This window comes from Bos taurus, unplaced genomic scaffold (genome assembly GCF_002263795.3).
Source record: "Bos taurus isolate L1 Dominette 01449 registration number 42190680 breed Hereford unplaced genomic scaffold, ARS-UCD2.0 Leftover_ScbfJmS_2057, whole genome shotgun sequence".
In the NCBI taxonomy this organism is placed as follows: domain Eukaryota; kingdom Metazoa; phylum Chordata; class Mammalia; order Artiodactyla; family Bovidae; genus Bos; species Bos taurus.
The window spans coordinates 171,363-185,566 of record NW_020191148.1 but is presented as its reverse complement, the minus strand read 5'-3'; the positions used below and the strand labels follow the sequence as shown (position 1 = coordinate 185,566).

The 14,204-nt window shown below is 41.9% G+C and overlaps 1 protein-coding gene across 2 annotated transcripts in view; it reads right to left on the bottom strand.

Annotated features, from left to right (window-relative positions):
* The window catches only part of LOC100847574 (ATP-binding cassette sub-family C member 4), a 227,330-nt gene that overhangs the window by 203,586 nt on the left and 9,540 nt on the right, over positions 1-14,204 (bottom strand). For both annotated transcript variants that reach the window (XM_059884455.1, XM_024989092.2), the window contains exons 5-7: positions 13,052-13,301; positions 11,053-11,154; positions 933-1,022 (exon numbers count right to left, since the gene is read on the bottom strand). In XM_059884455.1, the coding sequence (XP_059740438.1) occupies positions 933-1,022; positions 11,053-11,154; positions 13,052-13,301 (442 nt within the window). The remainder of the gene's footprint in view (positions 1-932; positions 1,023-11,052; positions 11,155-13,051; positions 13,302-14,204) is intronic.

Here is a 14,204-nt window from a genome sequence, read left to right as displayed (position 1 = left end):
TAACAACCTAGAGGAGTGCAAGGTGGGAGGGAGGTTCAAGAGGTAGGGGACAGGCATATACCTACAGCTGATTCATGCTGATGTATGGCAGAAGCTGACACAATATTGTAAAGCAATTATCGTCCAATTAATAAATAAATAAATTTTTAAAATGTAAAATAAATACATAAATTTTTAAAAGAAATATAAATAAATAAATATTTTAAAAAGTCCATCATAGAGATAATCATCTCCCTCTCATGTACAAATCCCACATTTAGGTTTCTGTATTTTGTTGTGCAAAACACAGGAGACTAAGTGCACGTACACATGTCCTTCAAATCTGTTGTAACACACAGAAGCGTCATGTCTATGTCCACACCATCAGAGCACGCACCACACTGGGCTGAAATAATCTGCCTGCATATCTGTCTCACCTCAGAATCTGGTTGCCTCTGAAAGGCAGAGGCGTCGGGTCTGACTCACGTCTGTATCTTGAGCTCTACCACACGGCTGCACATTCACTTACATGTGCACTGGCGGGACCAGGTAAAGTCACATGAGGAAATGCTCAGAGCTTCTGGCAAGAGCCTTCACCACCTCCAGACTTCCTGGAGGGGCCACTGTGACAAAAAGAAGTCCCCACTGTCTCCGTCTATCCTGATCAGCTATCACATCAATAATTTCCTTCACTGAAACAGCCAAACCCCCCACAAGCAGTTCCCAACTGTGCAACATGAAACATCAAGAAGGAAAACACAGTGTGTGTTTATCCAGACTTATTTGGCCATGAAACCTTCTTGAAAACTAACATTCTATGGAACACACCTAGAGAAACACTGTTCTAGACACACCCAATTCAAACCCTGTCACACTCAGCTCTGGGCTCCACTCTGAGAATTTAACAGGAGCTGCAGCATTGCGTCAAACTGACGAAAGGCATCACAACTTACCTTTCCTGCTCCCACAGGTCCAACCACAGTCAACAGTTCACCCGGTCTGACAGTAAATGAAAGGCCTTTTAGGGTTGGTAATTCCAATTCCTGCAAATTAAAGTTTATAAAAACACACTCATTTCAACAAAGTAACACAAATTACTTCAGAAAGTAGTTGAAAATAATATAATAGTCGTTGATATGCTAATATATCTTCCCTGGTGACTTCCCCTGTGGCTCAGCTGGTAAAGAATCTGCCTGCAATGTAGGAGACCTGGGTTTGGAAGATTCCCTGGAGAAGGGAATAGCTACCCACTCCAGTATTCTGGCCTGGAGAATTTCATGGACTGTATAGTCCAGGGGGTCACAAAGAGTCAGACATAACTGAGTAACTTCCACTTTCATGCTAATATAGCCCACAATTTTTATCCTTCCTATTTTAAGATACTGTGTCCTGGAGGCCTTTTCATCCAATCCTACCTCTTTGGGTGTTTGAAGCAGCTATAATTGCCTTTAGGAAGATACCTTATTTCATCAGATTTCCATATAGACACAGCTTTAGACACCTACAGAATTTAAGTAGTAGAGATGACAAGGTGCCTGCCTGAAATGCAAACTGCATGATGCACATGAACTTATTAATATAATGTACTTAGAATATTCAGAGGGAGGTTTTTAATTATTTATAAGTTTTCATCATAAGCTTTGGTTTTACCTGTCTATCTCATTAATTTTCACAAGGTGGCAGCATAAGTACCTAGCATGCCTGGTCTTTTAATAAATAATTTGAAATCACTAATCTCTCCATTTTCATTTGATATACAATAAACCTCAATAATGCTCAGCAAGCAAAAGGGCACTTTATATGAAGTCACTCATGCTAAATTAACTCCTATAAGTAATGGTCAGAGTTCTAATTTAACAAGAGCTCTAATGTAACACCAACAACAAAATAATGAAGAATAAAGAAATTAATTATGACATCATGGGTCAGAGTGATAAAGCCTCAATTTTATATGTGATATATGCATTACCTATTCTGGCTAAATAGAAGCAATAAAGTGCTTCTAGTACAAGGAAAACAAAAAACATGGATGTACACAAGACAGTGCATAGTCCAATATGACAGATAAGGAAAAGTACCATCATGCCAATCACAGGTCATATTCCTGAAAGACTTAGGGTGTCTGTACATCTTTACATATCTAAATGTTAAGAGAATTCTCAGTAACTGCTATGTTTAAGAAAGACACACACACACACACACATACATACAATGGTTACATATGATTAAGTAAAAGTCTGGATAATCTTCAAATTGAATTTTTTTCCTAGAAAGAACTGAACTGATTAAAAAATGTTCACATACTAAAAAAATTTGACAATGATTTTTCATCACCAAAAAACTTGCTCCAGATTTTAAGAATTAAAAATCAATAAAAAGCTAGATTTTAATACATGAGAAAGATTTTTTAAGCTTTTTAAATTTCTCCACTTCTTTCTTCCTGCCTGAAACTTAGGATTCCTATTTTACTACTTTTCACTCAGTTATGACTACAAAATAGTGAACTACCTACAAACATCAGCTTCCCATCACAGCCCCTCAGACGGTCAGGGCCAGACACTGAGTTCCCTCCCTGTTCAGGCTTCAGTATCCAGCACTGCTCTAGGATGACCAGAAGAGGGCAGCACTCGACAGCTCAGAGGCACTGGGTCCCCTCCCCCACTGGTTATCCAGGCTCAGGGGACACTGACTCAACAAAACACCATCAGCTGAGCCCCGACTCCGTGCAGATAAAGTTCCAAACCCCTGTCCCATGAGATCTGGAGGCCCCCACAGAACCTTTATTTTGCTTTTTTTCTTATTTTGGCTGCACTGGGTCTTTGTTGCGGTGTGTGGGCTTAGTTGCTCCAGAGCGTTATGAGATCTTAGTTCCTCAACCAGGGGTGGAACCCGAGTCTACTGCATTGGAAGGTGGATTCTTAACCACTGGACCACTAGCGAAGTCCTTGGGGCCATTTATATTAAAGCTGAGACCTTCCCCACCTGTCCACCTGGCTGTATAGTGAGAAGGTTACAGAGCTCACGTCTATCTCCTGCCTCCCAACCCAGCAGGGGCTTCATTCAGACTCAGCTTCTCTCCAAAACTCCCAATGTCTGTTCTTCTCCCCCTTTCAAGGGCTCTCTCACCCATGACCTATGACAGCCCCTAATTACTAATGATGCCAGCAAGGGGCACAGTCCTTCCATAGGCAAGGCCAGGACAACAGAACAGGGTGTTCTGTACTAAGGGCAAGAAGTCTGAGAACATGATATTCAGCTCTTGAAAGAACAAAATAGTTCATTTGAAAATGCTGCATAGTTTGGTACAAAAGAAACTCAGTGGACACCTGTACACAATGTGGGGGGGTGTGTAGGGGACAAAAGGACAGACATAGCATTGGGCGCCCCAGTTCCACTTGAACACCTGCATAGAGGACACGATGTCCAGGCTCTCCCACCTGCTGCTCTGGGCACAGGCTGCCTGGCCATAGTCTGTGTGATGACCACGGCTCAGGGCACCACCATGGCCCTGAATGTAACTACACACCCAGCTTTACTGACCACCACCACGAGAGCCCCAATGCCGGTGACTCCTCAGGGTCACCTCTCCAGCACCAGAAATCTAGGTAAACGACAACAGCTGTGTCTCCTGTTTAGATGCTAAGGCTGCTAATACAACCTGCTTTTGAATTGAATGAAAGGCAAAAGCTACTGTTCAGATAATTCAGCGTTAGTGACTGCCAGGTGGTGAACACAGCTGACACACCATAGCAACCACCATGAAAACCACAGTGCTGCTTTCCCCACTTCAGCTCCCACTACAGCTACTCTCAGCTACAACTAACACCACTCTATCTACGACCTCACATCCTGTGACAAAGCCTGCCTTTGATGCAACCGGTTTCTTTCGAGGAAATGTCCTTATCCTGGGTGCGTGACTTTCTTTCTAATCAGCTCAGTTCAGTTCAGTCGCTCAGTCATGTCCAGGTCTTTTCGACCCCATGAACAGCAGCACGCCAACCCTCCCTGTCCATCACCAACTTCCGGAGTTTACCCAAACCCATGTCCATCGAGTTGGTGATGCCATCCAGCCATCTCATCCTCTGTCATCCCTTCTCCTCCTGCCCTCAATCTTTCCCAGCATCAGGGTCATTTCAAATGAGTCAGCTCTTTGCATCAGGTGGCCAAAGTATTGGAGTTTCAGCTTCAACATCAGTCCTTCCAATGAACACTCAGGAATGATCTCCTTTAGGATACACTGGTTGGATCTCCTTGCAGGCCAAGGGACTCTCAAGAGTCTTCAACACCACAGTTCAAAAGCATCAATTCTTCTGTGGTCAGATTTCTTTATACTCCAACTCTCACATCCATACATGACTACTGGAAAAACCATAGCCTTGACTAGATGAACCTTTGTTGGCAAAGTAATGTCTCTGCTTTTTAATATACTGTCTAGGTTGGTCATAACTTTCCTTACAAGGAGTAAGCATCTTTTAATTTCATGGCTACAATCACCATCTGCAGTGATTTTGGAGCCCAAATAAATAGTCTGACACTTTTTCCACTGTTTCCCCATCCATTTCCCATAAAGTGATGGGACCAGATCTTAGTTTTCTGAATGTTGAGCTTTAAGCCAACTTTTTCACTCTCCTCTTTCACTTTCATCAAGAGGCTCTTTAGTTCTTCACTTTCTGCCATAAGGGTGATGTCATCTGCATATCTGAGGATATTGATATTTCTCCCGGCAATCTTGATTCCAGCTTGTGCTTCCTCCAGCCCAGCGTTTTTCATAATGTACTCTGAATATAAGTTAAATAAGCAGGATGACAATATACAGCCTTGATGTACTCCTTTTCCTATTTGGAACCAGTCTGTTGTTCCATGTCCAGTTCTAACTTGCTTCCTGACCTGCATACAGGTTTCTCAAGAGACAGGTCAGGTGGTCTGGTATTCCCATCTCTTTCAGAATTTTCCACAGTTTGTTGTGATCCACACAGTCAAACACTTTAGCATAGTCAATAAAGCAGAAATCGATGTTTTTCTGAAACTGTCTTGCTTTTTTCTTTGATCCAGAGGATGTTGGCAATTTAATCTCTGGTTCCTCTGCCTTTTCTAAAACCAGCTTGAACAATGGAAGTTCACGGTTCATGTATTGCTGAAGCCTGGCTTGGAGAATTTTGAGCATTACTTTACTAGCGTGTGAGATGACTGCAATTGTGCAGTAGTTTGAGTATTCTTTGGCATTGCCTTTCTTTGAGATTGTGAATGAAAACTGACCTTTTCCAGTCCTGTGGCCACAGCTGAGTTTTCCAAATTTGCTGGCATATTGAGTGCTGCACTTTCACAGCATCACCTTTTAGGATTTGAAATAGCTCAACTGGAATTCCATCACTTCCACTAGCTTTGTTCGTAGTGATGCTTCCTAAGGCCCACTTAACTTCACATTCCAGGATGTCATCTGAGTTAAATTCACCTATTCCAGTCCATCTTAGTTTGCTGATTCCTAGAATGTCAGTGTTCACTCTTGATACCTCCTGTTGACAACTTCCAATTTGCCTTGATTCATGGACCTAACTGGAGAAGGCAATGGCATCCCACTCCAGTTCTCTTGCCTGGAAAATCCCATGGACGGAGGAGCCTGGTAGGCTGCAGTCCATGGGGTCGCTAGGAGTCGGACACGACTGAGCGACTTCACTTTCACTTTTCACTTTCATGCATTGGAGAAGGAAATGGCAACCCATTCCAGTGTTCTTGCCTGGAGAATCCCAGGGACGGGGGAGCCTGGTGGGCTGCCATCTCTGGGGTCGCACAGAGTCAGACATGACTGAAGCGACTTAGCAGCAGCAGCAGCATGGACCTAACATTCCAGGTTCCTATGTAATATTACTCTTTACAATATCTGACCTTGCTTCTATCACCAGTCACATCCACAACTGGGTGTTTTTTGTTTGTTTGTTTGCTTGCTTGCTTTTGTTCCATCCCTTCATTCTATCTGGAGTTATTTCTCCACTGATCTCCAGTAGCATATTGGGCACTTATCGACCTGGGGAGTTCATCTTTCAGTGTCCTATTTTTGCCTATTCATACTCTTCATGGGGTTCTCAAAGGAAGAATACCGAAGTGCTTTGTCATTACATCTGATAGACAGAGTGCGTGATGAACTATGGACGGAGGTTAGTGACACTGTACAGGAGACAGGGATCAAGACCATCCCCACGGAAAAGAAATGCAAAAAAAAAAAGCAAAATGGCTGTCTGAAAAGGCCATACAAATAGCTGTGAAAAGGAGAGAAGCCAAAAGCAAAGGAGAAAAGGACAGATATACCCATTTGAATGCAGTGTTACAAAGAACAGCAAGGAGAGGTAAGAAAGACTTCCTCAGCGATCAATGCAAAGAAATAGAGGAAAACAGTACAATGGGAAACACTAGAGATCTCCTTAAGAAAATTAGAGATACCAAGGGAACATTCCATGCAAAGATGGGCTCAATAAAGGACAGAAATGGTATGGACCTAACAGAAGCAGAAGATATTAAGAAGAGGTGGCAAGAATACACAGAAGAACTGTACAAAAAAGATCTTCACAACCCAGATAATCATGATGGTGTGATCACTCACACTCACCTAGACCTAGACATCCTGGAATGTGAAGTTAAGTTGGCCTTAGGAAGCATCACTACAAAGAAAGCTAGCAGAAGTGGTGGAATTCGAGTTGAGCTATTTCAAATCCTAAAAGGTGATGCTGTGAAAGTGCTGCACTCAATATGCCAGCAAATTTGGAAAACTCAGCTATGGCCACAGGACTGGAAAAGGTCAGTTTTCATTCCAATTCCTAAGAAAGGCAATGCCAAAGAATGCTCAAACTACCACACAATTGCATTCATCTCACATGCTAGTAAAGTAATGCTCAAAAATCTCCAAGCCAGGCTTCAGCAATACATGAACCATGAACTTCCAAATGTTCAAGCTGGTTTTGGAAAAGGCAGAGGAACCAGAGACCAAATTGCCAACATCCTCTGGATCAAAGGAAAAACAAGAGGGTTCCAGAAAAACATCTATTTCTGCTTTATTGACTATGCAAAAGCCTTTTCTGTGTGGTTCACTATAAACTGTGGAGAATTCTGAAAGAGATGGGAATACCAGACCACCTGACCTGTCTCTTGAGAAACCTGTATGCAGGTCAGGAAGCAAGTTAGAACTGGACATGGAACAACAGACTGGTTCCAAATAGGAAAAGGAGTACATCAAGGCTGTATATTGTCACCCTGCTTATTTAACTTATATGCAGTACATCACGAGAAACGCTGGGCTGGAAGAAGCACAAGCTGGAATCAAGATTGCCGGGAGAAATATCAATATCCTCAGATATGCAGATGACACCACCCTTATGGCAGAAAGTAAAGAGGAACTAAATAGCCTCTTGATGAAAGTGAAAAAGGAGAGTGAAAAAGTTGGCTTAAAACTCAACATTCAGAAAACTAAGATCATGGCATCTGGGCCCATCACTTCATGGAAAATGAATGGGGAAACAGTGGAAACAGCGTCAGACTTTATTTTTGGGGGGTCCAAAATCATTGCAGATGGTGATTGCAGCCATGAAATTAAAAGACGCTTACTTCTTGGAAGGAAAGTTATGACCAACCTAGATAGCATATTCAAAAGCAGAGACATTACTTTGCCAACAAAGGTTCGTCTAGTCAAGGCTATGGTTTTTCCATTGTTCATGTATGGATGTGAGAGTTGGACTGTGAAGAAATCTGAGCAACAAAGAATAGATGCTTTTGAACTGTGGTGTTGGAGAGGACTCTTGAGAGTGACTTGGACTGCAAGGAGACCCAACCAGTCCATCCTAAATGAGATCAGTCCATGGGTGTTCATTGGAAGGACTGATGTTGAAGCTGAAACCAATACTTTGGCCATCTCATGCGAAGAGTTGACTCATTGGAAAAGACTCTGATGCTGGGAGGGATTAGGGGCAGGAGGAGAAGGGGATGACAGAGGATGAGATGGCTGGATGGCATCACTGACTCGATGGACGTGAGTCTGAGTGAACTCCAGGAGTTGGTGATGGACAGGGAGGCCTGGCATCTGCGATTCATGGGGTAGCAGAGAATCGGACATGACTGAGCGACTGAACTGAACTGAACTGAACCTCTATGAGGCAAGAAGGAAGCTGTTTTAGAATCATTTACTAAATCTTTAATGAGAGAGTCATTTTAAGTTTTGACACAGGAAATGGGAGCAGTATAATTTCAGAGAAAAATTTTAGTTGATCAAATTACTGTAGATTTTAATGATGATTGCCCTGAGTAAACAGATCACACTTTTTCTTTCTTCTGTATCCTTTCTCAGTTTTTATTTCTGTGGTCTGATAAGCATGCATGCTCTCATTTCTTTAGTTTCCTTATGAATCACTAGTTTTTACAAGTTTAGAGAGATCCTTCTTCCCTGCCTTTGACACACAGGATTAGTTCAGAGGCTTCAATCAGTTTAAAATGAGCTTTTTCTCACTAAGTCTCCAGGTTCTTAAGGCTTTTTGTTTTAGTTTCTTTATCCTATAGTGGCTGAATTTAGCGCTTGGTTTTCAATATTTTACCGTAAGAAATGACAATTTGCTTTTGACCATTTCTTAAGCCAGAATTCCTTACATTTAGATAATTAAACATTCATAAGATGAAGATTTACTATTTCGTCATTGCTTGCTAGTACAGCTATGGTTTGTTTTATTTGAAAGTTTATGCATATCCCTAATGTTTTCAAGTGCCTTAATTGTTTAATATCTCTGGCTTCAAAGGTTTCTGGGAAAAGGTAGGCTTACCTCACATTTTTGTGTCTCAGTAGTAACAGTCTAGGTACCTCACAAAAAATTTTATTATGGTACCATGGCTGTTAGTTTTTAGTGAGTGCAATCCCAGGGACGGGGGTGCCTGGTGAGCTGCCGTCTATGGGGTCGCACAGAGTCGGACATGACTGAAGTGACTTAGCAGTAGCATAAAAGATAAGATTCAGTTGAAAATATTTAGAAATTTCATTCTCCCAAAGTGGTACAAATTAGCTGCAATAGCATAATTATCATTTACCTAGATAGGAATACCTTTGTGTTGCTTTGCTAAGTCACTTCAGGCATGTCCGACTCTGTGACCCTATGGGCTGTAGCCTGCCAGGGTCTTCTGTCCATGGGATTCTCCAGGCAAGAATCCTGGAGTGGGCTGCCATTTCCTTCTCCAAGGAAACCTTGCCACACATTAATGTTAACATGGTAGCTATTTTTGTGAAAATGTAGCTGATGAAGGCTCTCATCTCTGGAATTCTGAATACTGCTCTAACAGAATCATAATATGCAATTAGTTAGATTTTACAAGAAGAGCCTTACCGCAGAACTCACAACCTTTTCTCCTCTTCCTTTAGCAGTTTAGTATCTTAAGTTATTATTATTTTTTATTAAAATCATTGATTGAGTTATTAACAATTTGGATTTTTTTTACTCTAGAAGGTATATAGAAACCTTTTCAGATTTTTCATCTGATTTATTCACATAGGCTGTAGTACAACTAAAATCCCTTATTCTACCTTACAGCCATTTGTTGCACAGGTAGATACTGTTCTATATATTTTTATTTCCATTCATTAAAAACTGCAAAAACAATCTGTATCATATACCCAACTGATTTAAAATAAATCTACGTGTTTACTGGGAACTAAAGAAATCTGCTAACAAGTTTCATACAAAGAATGTGGTAGCATTCACATAGAGTGGACTTTATAATGGAATTTTAGTGGTGCTTTCTATAAATGTTTCAAGAGCATTATGCCAAGAAACACCAAACAGGAGGCAAACCTACTATATTAAGGCAGGAGAAACCATCAGGGAAGGTCAAGTACCCTGTGTGAGTTTCCATGTACAGAAGGTACAGGGATGTGGTTTCATGTATCTGGGAACAAACCATTGGTTGTCGATGGGGACGGCAGGTGCTAAGTCAGAAGCAGGTGAACACGATGTAGGTGGCACCACAGAGTCACAGGCATGAAAGACAGGACGAGTCTACAGAGTTGACACGTGCTCTGTGGTCCCGACTCTGACAGCTGCTGGACTCCTGGGCTCTGCTCTGGAGGGTGGACCCTCTTGGTGGAGGCACCTCCTCCAGAGATCCTCCAGCCCTGGGAGTAGGAACAGCTTCATGCCTTTGATAACCCCTGGGTTGTCTCACACACCACCATTTTGCCCTTTTTGTTTTTTTCTCCCTTTTATCATCTCCGTAACTAACTCCTTGAATGGAATTCCCTCTCTCACTGTGGTGTTCTGTTTTACTGACTAATTCATACTGATAGAGGAGGGTGTGCACAGAGGACCAGGGAACCAGGGGGCAGGGGGAGCATTTCAGTTGGTAAAGGGGCCGCAATGGGTGTGTGATGCTGACAACTTCTTGAGACCAGACCCTGTTTTTCTTGTTTTTTTCTGTTTGCCTGAACCTAACAAATAAACCAAGTGTTGGGAATCACCAATTCTCCCTGTCAGCTTGTCATACAGTGCAGTCCTTTAACTGGGAATCACTGGTGCTCATTATGCCCACCTGCTGTCTCCTCCTGCCCCGGCTGCCACCAAAGTATCCAGAAGCTCAGGATGCAGGAGCCCCCACCCTACCCCACAGCAAACATCCAGATCATGGCCTCACTCTATGTATAATACAGTGGCCTGATAATCAAGGCAAAAATGTACGTTGATTCCCCAAAGTGTCTTTAACAACCAGTTGCGTGTTTGTTAGTTAACCCATTCCACACTGCCGCATTTTGTCTGTCCAATTCCATAAATTCTAACATTACAAATATATGGACTTTAAGTTCAAAATGTGCTAATACTTTGAAAGCTCTCTTAAAAATGAGAGTGAGAGCAACATGTCAAACATTTTAGGTTGATTTTATACTTAATCTCTATTAGATACAAACCTTAGTGCCAATTTTGAAAAAAAAATTTTAACATACTTTTAGTTAATGAGCAAGTCACATTTTACACCATGGTACAATCTAAAAATTCTCCAGTAAATCTATATCACACTTGTCTGTTAGCAGTTAGGACCTTGGAAAGAAAGATATGTTACCTCATCCCAAAAAGCAGTGAAATCTTGCATGTCCACAATCATTTCACCATCTGATGGCAGCTGAGTGTTGAGCTGTGGTATTTCATCAAGTGATAAAAAATTCTACAGAAAAGAGAAAAAAAGCAGATTGTTAAACTGCAGGAAGAAAGCACAAACAAAAACAGTCACTTTCCTGGAATTTGCAAACTTTGAACAGTCTAAATACTGTTTTGCTAACTGTACTTAAAGTATTAGTTCACATCAGAACTTATTAAATAATATATGGAATAATATATACTATTATTACATCTCATGGTATATATCAATATAATCATATAATATAGTGTATTTGTTGCTGTTCAGTCACTAAGTTGTGTATGACTCTTTGAAATCCCATGGACAATATAGCACTCCAGGCTCCCCGTCCATCACTATCTCCAAGAGTTTGCTCAAATTCATGTTGATTGAGTCAGGGACACTATCTAACCATCTCATCCTCTGTTGTACTCTTCTCCTCCTGCCTTCAATCTTTCTCAGTATCAGGGTCTTTTCCAATGAGTCTGCTCTTGGCATCAGGTGGCCAAAGAAAGTATTGACCCTTCAGCACCAGTCCTTCCAGTGAATACTCATGGTTGATTTCCTTTAGGAATAGCTGGTTTGAACTCTTTGCAGCCCAAGGGACTCTCAAGAGTCTTCTCCATCACTACAAATTCAAAGCATCATTTCTTCCATGCTCAGCCTGCTTTATGGCCCAACTCTCACATCCATACACAATGAGTCGAAAAACCATAGCTTTGACTGTATAGACCTTTGTCGATAAAGCAATGTCTCTACTTTTTAATATGCTGTCTATATTTGTCATAGCCTTTCTCCCAAGGAGTAAGCATTTTTTAATTTCATGGTTGTAGTCACTGTCTACAGTGATTTTGGAGCCCGAGAAAATTAAGTCTGCCACTGTTTCCCCATTTATTGCCATGAAGCAATGGGACGAGAGGCCATGATCTTAGTTTTTTGAATGTTGAGTCTTAAGCCAGCTTTTTAATTCTCCTTTGGCCAGCATTTCACATGATGTACTTTGCATATAAGTTAAATAAGCAGGGTGACAATATACAGCCTTGACATACTCCTTTCTCAATTTGGAACTAGTCCATTGTTCCATGTCCAGTTCTAACAGTTGCTTCTTGACCTGCATACAGGTTTCTCAGGAGGCAGGTAAAGTGGTTTGATATTCCTATCTCTTTCATAATTTTCCACAGTTTGTTGTGATCCACACAGTCAAAAACTTTAGTGTAGTCAATGAAGCAAAAGTAGATGTTTTTTTTTCTGGAATTCTCTTGCATTTTCTATGATCCAGTGGATGCTGGCATTTTGATCTCTGGTTCCTCTGCCTTTCCTAAATCCAGCTTGTATATCTGGAAGTTCTTAGTTCACATAGTGGTGGGAATTACAAATTTAAAAAGAAGAAGGCAGCTAGAGAGAATGGATTAAGCAGTAAATAAAAAGGGGCCAGGGATGAAAAGACAGATACAAAAGGGAGGCTCAGACACCAACAAGCAAAACATCTGTGGAGGAAAGAACTCATTTCGAACACAGAGAATTAAGTGAATCTGAGGCCACTCTTCCTCCTCAGGGAACAAGGACTTCTCAGCAAGTTCCTCCCCTCCCGGCCCAGGGACTGTGCACAGTCACTGCCTGGCCACTGGAGTCAGCACAGGAGATGCACTCTGTTTGCTTCTCCTGCTTTTAGACACTTTAGTCACTCTGCAGACATCCTACACTAGAGCCCTATGCTACTGCTACTTACATATACTACTGCCCCTACATGAGAACCAGTCTTATGATATCTGTAATGCACTCTACCTAATAAGAAAAGGGAGTACCTATAACATTCTGGAAAGATTGCGAGCTTTGGCACTGAGAGAGTTAAATATCACTTAACTGGACATAGTGATACCAAACAAAAGGAGGCATTTTACAAAAAATCCACCTACAACTGAAAAAAAATTATTTGTCACCAAACCTTTATCCTTCGGAGGCTGACAACGGCCTCTGACACCTTCTTGATGGCCATGGGGAAGTAGAGGGTGCTCGAGAACCGCAAAGCCTCGAACAGTGTCACCACCACAAACACTTGGCTGGCTGTGATCCAGTTGTCAAGGAGCTCATTGGTGATGAAGGTGACAAAAATCATAATTTTGCTCACAGTGAAAAATGATGTCAAATTCATGCCCCTAAGGTAGGAACTTTTCAGAATCTTGGAAATTTCCTTACTGTAAAAAGAAAGTAGGACAAAGGTTTTATAAGAAGCATCAGCATACAAGACACAAATTCAGTGCCCTGTGTAAGTGGCCCCTTTCTAGGGAATGGACACAGATTGAGATAAACCATCCATCACATCATGGAGACATTAGCATAGTGCACACTCAGGGGTCTGCCCAACACCAGGACCACACACTGCATCATCACTTCACTCTTTCAAGTAAAAGGAGGCTTAATGTCACACTTGCAAACATTTCAGGTCAATCATACTGGGTTTGATCATTCATTCAACAAACATTCATAATCACAAGTCGGTGCCAGGCTCCTCACAGAAAGACATGTCCTTTCCCCTCCAGGCGCTCATGAACTTGTGGGCGAAGAGAATTAGCAACCACAAAATTGGGAGACAACAGACAGAGACAGTCATCACAGCCCCCAAGGGAGCCCAGAGCTGGGATATGTAACTTGGAGCAGTGGAGTCAGGGCAAGTCACACACATGTGGACCCTGAAGATGAGCTGGAGTCAGGCTTGGAGGCCAGAGTAGAAGGAAGATGGGCTCCACAAAGGTGAAAAGTGAGAGGTGACAAGGTGGGGTCAGAGAAATGCTCACCAGATATTTAAATGAAAGATGGAGAAACAGTTTAAAAACATGAAGCAAAAAAAAGGGACAGTATTTTCATAGCTCAATTTGAAATGAATAGTGATTCATGAGCTTTCATGGTGGTAAAGAATCCACCTCCAATGCAGGAGACACGGGTTTAATCCCTGGGTCTGTAAGATCCTCTGGAGGAGGAAATGGCAACCCACTCCAGTATTCCTGCCTGGGAAGTCCCATGGCCAGAGAAGCCTGGTGAGCTACAGTCCATGGGGTCACAAAGAATCAGATCTGATTGAGCGACTAAGCACAGCAACA